This window comes from Malania oleifera, chromosome 1 (assembly GCF_029873635.1).
Source record: "Malania oleifera isolate guangnan ecotype guangnan chromosome 1, ASM2987363v1, whole genome shotgun sequence".
NCBI classification, from domain to species: Eukaryota; Viridiplantae; Streptophyta; class Magnoliopsida; order Santalales; family Ximeniaceae; genus Malania; species Malania oleifera.
Genome location: NC_080417.1, coordinates 147,151,748 through 147,161,201, shown reverse-complemented (window position 1 = coordinate 147,161,201; position 9,454 = coordinate 147,151,748). Strand labels below are relative to the sequence as shown.

General features: G+C 36.4%; 1 protein-coding gene across 1 annotated transcript; it reads left to right on the top strand.

The window, feature by feature from the left end:
• Positions 1 to 3,629: 3,629 nt before the first annotated feature.
• On the top strand, positions 3,630 to 6,113 carry LOC131145904 (protein MAINTENANCE OF MERISTEMS-like). Its single transcript, XM_058095083.1, has one exon. It carries the CDS (start codon positions 3,647 to 3,649, stop codon positions 5,150 to 5,152), a length of 1,506 nt encoding a protein of 501 aa, XP_057951066.1. The 5' UTR covers positions 3,630 to 3,646; the 3' UTR covers positions 5,153 to 6,113.
• Positions 6,114 to 9,454: the final 3,341 nt, after the last annotated feature.

Sequence of the window (9,454 nt, the reverse complement as noted above, 5' to 3'; positions counted from 1 at the left end):
AAGTGGGAACTTGCCATGAAAGATGAGATGAAATCACTCACCGACAACAGGACTTGGGAGCTAGCTAGGTTGCCCAAGGGAAAAGAAGCTCTTCAAAACAAATGGGTGTACTGCATAAAAGAAAAGCATAATTGTTCGAGAAAATACAAAGCAAGACTCATGGTCAAAGGTTTCCAATAAATAGAAGGTATTGACTACTTAGAAATCTTCTCACCAGTTGTGAAACACACAACCATTCATACAGTTTTGAGTATTGTTGCAGCAGAGAATTTACACCTCGAGTAGTTGGATGTAAAAACTGCTTTCCTCCATGGTGATCTAGAGGAGGAGATATACATGAATCGACCTGAAGGTTTTGCAAAGAAAGGCAAGGAAAAACTTGTTTGTAGGTTGAATAAGAGTCAGTATGGTTTGAAACAGGTTCCAAGGCAATGGTATAAGAAATTTGACGGCTTCATACAAAAGAATGACTACCGCAAATGCAACGCTGATCATTGTTGCTATTTTAAGAGATATAAATCAAGTTACATAATTCTTTTGCTTTATGTTGATAATATGCTAATTGTAGTATCAGGCATGGACGAGATTAGAAAATTGAAAAGGCACTTGTCCACTAAATTTGAAATGAAAGACTTGGGTCCAAAAAAGCAGATGCTTGGGATGAGAATCACTAGAGTTAGGAAGAAGGGAACCTTGTAGTTGTCTCAGGCCACGTACATCAGGCGGATTCTTAGAAGGTTCAACATGAGTGATACTAAGGCAGTTAATACACCATTAGCCGGTCATTTCAAGTTATCAAAAACCCAATCTCCAGAGTCAGAGGAAGAGAAGAAAGAAATGGACAAAATGTCATATGCTTCAACTGTAGGAAGCTTAATGTATGCCATGGTTTGCACGAGACCAGATCTTAGTCATGCAGTGGGAACCGTCAGTAGATTCATGTCGAATCCAAGAAAAATCCACTGGGAAGTAGTAAAATGGATATTTTGATATCTTCGAGGTACAATTAACAAATGTTTATGCTTTGGAAAAAATGATCTGACATTGTAGGGATACGTAGATGCAGACTTTGCTAGCAAGATAGATCACAGAAGAAGCACTACTGAATATGTTTTCACAGTAGGTGCTACTTTTGTTAGTTGGGTATCATAGATTCAAAAAATCGTTGCTCTATCCACTACAGAGGCAGAGTATGTGGCCATGGCAGAAGCGAGCAAAGAGATGATCTGGTTACAGGGTTTGTTGACAGAGTTGGGTTTCAAGCAGGTGAAGAGTGTTTTGTATAGTGACAGTCAGAGTGCTATACACTTGGCGAAGAATTCAGCATTCCACTCAAAGACTAAGTACATTGGACTCTGCTATCACTTCATTAGATCTCTTCTCGATGAAGGGATATTAGTCATTGTGAAGATGCTTGGCAGTCAAAACCCAGCAGATATGTTGACAAAAACAGTGACTAGAGAGAAATTGGAGTTATGCTTAGATTCAGTGGGTCTTCTAGATCTACTGAAACCATCCAGAAGATGATCCCTGCATGTGCACCTCAGCAAGGGGGTGCGGGCACTCTCTCGAGGGAGTGCGGACGCCTTGAGTCTAGGGCGAGGTTACAGTGTTGCAGCATTAGCGGACACTTGGCTGCCCCCACATGTTTGGAGGGGGTGATTTGTTGACCCACCCATGTGGGTGCATTTATTGTTGCTTGGGAAGTTGCAGCTCGTGGAGAATGCGCAGCCTCGAGCATGCATTTTATCTTTATTGCTGCTCCATCTCAATGTTCCCCTCTGATATATATATTTGTACACAGTTTGGTAAAGTTGTGAGTGTGTGAATAATTTATATAGTGTAGAAGAAGAGTAAGCTATGAGACATAGAGGTTAGTTTGGAGAGTTGAGTTGAGCTGTGTTACTCCTCCTTTCTTGTATCTCTCTTATTGATCTTATAGTAAGATTTCTTCTCTCCCGTGGATGTAGGCCGAGTTTGGCCGAACCACGTAATTTGATTTGTGTTCTGTGTGTTTTGTGTGGGTGTATTTGTGTATGCTAGTTTCCTTCCCTTTTCCCCTAACACACACACACACACATAAATATATTTTATATTACATTTTATTCAAATTTATACAAATCTAAGTCTAAGATATGAATAGGTAGATTTTTGTGCATCCTATAATTAGAGTACTTCCAATTAAGATATGAAGTTATCATTCATATCCTTATTGTAATATTCTCTATTTTGATAACTAAGATAATTTATTAAGAGAAAAAATTTAATTTTGTGTTTTGAATCTCAAAATAGAACTTTAAAGAAGTTTTTCTTTAGTCAAAATTTTAAATTTTGATAAATCTCGACAATTCTTGAACATTTTGATAAAAAAAAAAAAAAGATGTAATGCAAAAAATAAATTTGAGTACAATATTAAGAGGGCAATAAAAAGGAGAACTTATATAATTTACTTAAACTTATATAATTTGTGCAAATATTTTTAATCATATTGTCTACCTAGCTCGAATTTTGACGGGCTATGGCATAATGGAGACATATGAGGGAGTTCAGATGAAGAATTAAACTTGCCTTCTTTTTAGTAGCTATATCATTATTACATACAAAACTTATATAATTTGTGTAAAAATTAATTAAATATTTGTATGTAATAATGATAATAAAATTTGCACTTGTTTTCATTATATAAAGGTATAATTTATTTTAATTAATTTGCATAATTTGCTTTTATCGACTCATATTTTTACCTAATTAAATTAAAATAATGCTACTTTGGTACTTATGCATTAAAACATAAGGACGTGTTTATTACTAAAAATTAATTTTTTATTTTTTTATTTTTTGCATCTATACTATATATAATATTACAAATAATGTATGAATAAAAATTATTTTGTATTTTAAATGTAGGACGAAAAATTTCTAAGAATAATAAAATTCAACTAAATTTGGATAAAATTCTAATATAATTAGAGTAAAAAATAACTTGATATTTAAAAAAAATAACAATCAACAATAAATACAATTTTATCACACTATCTTTTGATCATATTATGATAAAAAATCAAATTTATTTTGAATGAAAAGAAATTAACAAATTAGCCATTAACTAAATAGAAAAGTACACTTACATTCAATCTAAATGATGCCTACTTATTTATTTAATTTTTTTCAAAGAAGGACGACACCTCCATTTATTTATTAGTATACCCTCACTTTTGATAGAGAAATACCGTGATTATAAGACAAGTAATGAGAGATTACAATAGAACAAAAATTTTAAAGGCCTCCCAAATATAATACCAATATCCAACCAAAAGAGAGCTATAAGTCCAAAAAAATAAAAATAAAAACCTCATATAAGGGGAATTTCCGGATTTGTGAAATTTTGGAAAAAAAATTATGTCCTTTTCATCATAAGAAAAATCTTTGACTAAAAATAAACCCAATTGTTTTTTTCCCAAAATTGTTCCCGATTGCACTTTTCCAAGCAGCCAAACAGACCATTTAATTGTCGTTACTTTACCCGTACCATCATACCACTGCTGCTCTGCATTAACGATTAATAATTTGTAATCATGGGAAATTCGATTTGTATAGATGCTATGGTTCGTCCAGCACATTCTAGAGAAATTTCATTTCCTCAACAATGGCGGAGCCACAGGAAGAAGACTACATTACAGAGGAGCGAGACGAGCTCATGATTTCACCTTCCGGCGACAGTACCCCCACACAAAGAACCGCCCACTTCCTCAAACCCTCCTTGCCGTCCTCCACCACCGTCTCTCTCCTTCAGCTCCCTGTGCTAATTTCTCCCTCCTCAACACCCTTCATAGAGCTCAAGAAGTCGGTGTTCTTCAGAGGCAGGGTATGCCCGCAAAGGCAGTGGAGATCATGGGTGGAAAGGTTGAGTCCCGTCCACCACTCCCTCTGGAAGAAGTCTGGAATTTATGAGGCAATAATGGGTTCTGTGCACCAAATCTTGAGAGACAACGAATTGGTATTTGGGGTTGCCGAGAGATGGTGCTCCGAGACCAACACCTTCATTTTTCCGTGGGGAGAAGCTACGATCACATTAGAGGATGTCATGGTTTTGGGGGGTTTCTCTGTTTTGGGGGACTCTGTTCTAAGCCCTCTTCAGACCAGAGAACTGTTAGAAATTGAAGAAAATCTAATCAGAGCGCGCAAGGTGTTCCCATCCCAGAGAGCATGGACGGATCACTTCATGGCTAGTGGGGACAAGCTCGAGCACGAAGCGTTTCTCTGCTTGTGGTTGTTGAGGTTTGTGTTTCCATCAAACTCGTATGGTACTATTCAAAAGCATGTTTTCCCCATCGCTGTTCATCTCTCTAGAGGGACTCAAATTGCTCTTGCGCCGGCCGTGCTAGCCAGCATCTACAGAGATTTGAGTTTGCTGAAAGCAAAAATTGATGTTGAGTTGCGTAGCATGAAAACTTGTGAGGCTAAAGATGATTGTTTGACACTTAGCCTTTGGGCGCCGTTTCAGTTGGTGCAGCTATGGGCTTGGGAGAGATTTTTAGCATTGCAGCCGGCGCCAAACTTGATCAAACAGGGTGCGCCAAGATCGGCCCAGTGGCACAAGGTGGGAAAATTGGGATTTAAGAATGTGAGGTCAGCCATTGATGCCGCTAGTGAATGCTTCAAATGGAGGCCTTATGCTGTAGCTGTGAACAACTGGGCGTGTCATAAGTTTTATGGAGATGGTACTGGAAAGCAGGTTGTGGGTGATTCTGATACGGACATAGAGTTACAGTCATTTGCTCGATGCGTGAGGACGTGTGAGCTTGTCGGACTAGATTGTATAGAAAAGTACCTTCCTCATAGAGTTGCTATGCAGTTTGGAATGGATCAAGATGTTCCTGATTGTGTCCCCAGATTGAACCAGTCCCCCGAACTTGCCTGGGGCAGTTACAATAAGCTGGTTAGAGGGGGAAAATTGCACATGCCACACCGGCTCTTCGAGTCGGATGTTACCATGCGATATTTTGATTGGTGGACACAGTCGGTGCTGGCACAGAAAGACCCAATTAAGGGCGTTGTGAGACGGCCAAGAAGCTCGAGAAAGTTGAGAAGATTGTCGAAGATTTGTAGTGGAAACAAGGAGGCAGGGGCTGGTTCTGTTGACAAGGATTAGCTAACAATCTTAGAATTGCTGAAATCTAGCAAGAATGATCAGTGTATCTCAGGCGCTTATGGGACACCCCCTGGTTTTGAAAGTAGGGAAGAAGCCGATGTTGAGGATAAGCTAACTATCTCAGAATTGCTAAAATCTAGGAAGAATGATCGTCATGACTCTATTAGGAAGAATGATCATCATGTCTCTATTGCTCGTGGATTTCCCCCTGGTTTGAAAGCGAAGGAAGAGGAGGCTCCTTGCGTTGAGGATGATGAACTAAAAGTTGTAAATGTGTTGAAATCTAGTAGGAATGATAACCGTGTTGGATGCAAACTGCTGCATTCGATAGATGTGCAATCTCAAAGTTTATTGCCTTCGTCTACCAAAGATAAAGCCATCGGAATTTTGGAGTACTCATCTATTAAACAAGTGGAAGAGATCATGCAGAAACAAGATACATTGGAGCATTTGGAAAGAGCCGTGGAAGATGCATGTAAAGCAGGGCTTCCACTTGACACCATGGTGAGCATCAAGGATGGTAAAGGTAAAAACAGCGGCTTTAGAAGACTTGAGGTTCCGGGACTGGAACTGGAGGCTCGTATTAGTAAGCTTGAGAAAGTTATTGCAAACATAAAAAGCTAGACGTTGTTTGAGCAAATCCTGCGGAAAGAAGGTTCTTTAGCCCATGTACAGTACAATTCAACGAGCTTGGTTTTATCAATCTTCTTTTAGCTCAATGTGCAATTCTCAGGACTAATATATACTACAGGATCTACGTGCATCGACTGCTCATGCTCCTAGCTAAACTGATGCTGTAAATGCCTAGAAATCTTAGATGAAATAAAAACCGTGAAGCTGTACAAAACAGAAGGTAACAGTGACGATGAACAATCTTGAGTAGGGACATATAACTTGAAGTGTAGGAAATTTATGTTACTTGCTTTATTGACTTGTGTTCTTTTTCTTTGTTTTGATTGCTTTACTCATGTCAAATTCTTTTTCTTAGAATAGCATTTGAATCATGACCTCTGGGGGTTTGAATCAGTAAGCATCCATGATTCCATCCTTCGAAAAATTCAAATGAAAATTAAATTCCCATGGATAATATGAAATTGCCACAATTCTGATTTGGACAAGCAAAACAATATATTTAAAATTCAAGATGATTAACTATAACTATCTAATCTCAGAAGATTCAAGGCACGGAAGAAACACAAACTTCAAATTTACGTAGGCGTTCACCCTGAATCATAATAACTCTTAGCAGCATGATACATTTTTGTTTACTCCTTGCAGCGGATAATTTGTTTTTCACTGCTTATTTTGTACAATTATATTCTTTCTCCAGTGGTGTTAATATGTATTTCTTTGTTACCTTTCCTTACTTTTCCATCATCCTTATTTTCTGCAGTTCCATGTTGGTTTTCTGTTTGATTGCCTTGATTTCTCGGGCAAGGAAAGAAAATTTTGAAGTTTAGGACAGGTTGACATTGGGCTGGCTCAATAGCTGATGTGAGATTGCAAGCATATACTCTAACGTCCCGAACCCGCCAAGTGGGGCCTGGAGTGTTATGTGTTCTATTCACCTATCCTTGATACCAAAGATACCATTCACGCAGCGGAAATAATTAAACATTTTCCATTAAAATACGAGAGTTCTATTCTATGCAACCCAAAAAATGTATCCATTCACTTTATATTTCATAGCCACGAATTTAAACATAACTTTTAAATACTTCATATTTTACAACTACTCACAATACCAAAAACTAAACCCTGCCTTGGAGCTTGCTAAGTTCGATCACCTGAAGGACCTGAAAAGTTAATAATTTGCTAGGGTGAGACACTTCTCAGTAAGAATGGAATAAATTATAATAGTGTATGGTATATGAGTTTTAGTAAATACAAAATATAATCATTTGTTAATCAATATCAACAATTGCTAAATACACTTAAATACTGTACTCACACACACATAACCAATATTTATAGCGAAAGTTCCCGAAGATTGGGGAGATTACACGCCCATACATGTAACGCCCCTTTGCTCTAATACCATTTGTAACTTTGCCTTTTAATTTGGGTGATGTTACAACTGCTACTTATCAAGACACTCACCTTACTCAGTAAGCTCTCAGGCGGAGAGTTTATTTTGTCATAAATATTCATACATTTAAATTCACATACTTATACCCACACGCATTCAACATCAATCACACACATCCACACAGGATACTGCACAAGTTTCTCATCCACACAGGATACTGCACATGTTTCACATCCACACAGGATCAATCACAAGTTCATTACAATCGACCTTCACTGCTACGCTTTCCAATGATCTATTCATAGTATATCAGTAAAACAAACTCCTCAGGTCTGCCAATGTTTTATCCCATTTATATAAATGAGAATATAACGAACTCTTCAGGTCTATCAACGTTATATTGTGTATTGATTTAGGTGTAATCCCAAGAGGGGAGTGAATTAGGTATTTTAAAATTATTTGAACTTATTTATCACTTAATCCCTATTTGTATATTTACCAAATCAATTTCTAGGATTTATGACTAACTTAAATTGATTTTATCAATAAGTTCTTTTTACCTAATTAAATGTGTGTAGAACTATTCAACATACATATGCAATATGAATAATAAAGTAAAATGCGGAAAATAAAGAGTTAAGGGAAGAGAGAAGACAGACGCAATTTTTACGAGATTCAGCCAACTCGGCCTACATCCTCGCCTTGAGTAACCCACTTAAGGATTTCACTATAATCTCTGCTCCTTAAATTGGAACAGAGCGTCTCTTACAATCCGCTGCTTACAAGAGGTACAACTCCTTCCTACTCCGCTGCTTACAAGAGATGTAGCTCTCTCCTCAAACCCGGTTCACAAGCCGAACCGTGAATACAATGAATTCTGTAAAACACGTAAAATTGCTTTCAACAAAGCTCGTGAGTACAATTCAAATTCCTAATATATTAACATATGATTAAACTTGAACACAAATCCCTTTTTATCAGAAACTCCCAAGTAAATATATATTTGAAACGCTTTGGAGTATATTAGGGTTCCATTTCACTTTGTAAAGATGTACAAATATATCTAATGTGAACTTATTAAAAGCTTTATCTTGAATATTTTATCAATCTATATCAAAAAGCTTTCTTTCAAATATTTAATCACAACCCAATCTTTGTAATATGCAAATATATATACGATATGTAATTCAAAGATCAAAATACTGAGTATAAGGTTTTCCAAACAAAATATCTTTCAATAAAATAAATATTTATGAATACCAAGGATATATAATCAAGTGTTTTAACATATCTAAAATATGAATCCTTTAATTGAATACACACTTGAATCAAACTATTCAATTAATGACAAAACCTTAATGAAGTAGTGAGATTATCCAAATAATCTATGTGAAATTATACTCACTATCAATCATTCGACTTATTTCAACAATAGATTTGGAATGAGAAGTTCTTTAAAAAATAGATATATTCTTGAATCAAACACTATTCAACCAATAGCTAAAACCTTTCTCAAGTAATGATCTTGTTAAAAAAATAATATTTATATGTATATGCACACTCAAGATCAATGTCTCTAATGATACTCAATAACAAGTGATGAGATTAGAAGCTCTTGAAAATAATAACTCGAATTACCAAACCTCAATACCAAGATGAAATAAAGATGTGTAAGTGAGATTCCTTTTGGTTTTATGAGTTGATTTGCCCAAGGAAGATGAATATAGGTTGGTTTTCTTAGCTTGTCTTGGCTTGCGTACTAGAGTTTAAATATTCAGTATTTATAGTGTCTTACCTTTAGAATTGATCTCAACTGTTGGATCAATGAAATATCTCGCGAGTTCTTTTAATAAAAAACAAAATTTTAAATTTTACCGCAAGTTCAGGCGACTGAGGTTGAAGCCTAGGTGACCGAAGTCCCTTAAAGCTTAGAAAAAATAGCTTGGAATACAAGGTCAGGCGCCTAAAGTGGGGTTCAGGCTCCTAAAGTGGCGAGTTTGAGCGCTTGAAGTCCAAGTTCAGGAGACCAAAATGCCTCAATCTGATTCTGTCTTTCACCATTAAATCTTTAGGCTACCGAACTTAATCTTCAGGCTCCTAAAGAAATTCTTCATGCGACTAAAGTTGAGTTAAGGTTACTGAAGTGCCTTTTTCTTTTTCTTTTTTTCTGAAATTTTCCTTTCTAATTTAAAAAATCCTTTTTGCTCACTTTCTTAGGTCCTTTATAAAAATACTTTCCAGGGTTCTAAGAATATTTTTAAGCCCATGAAAGT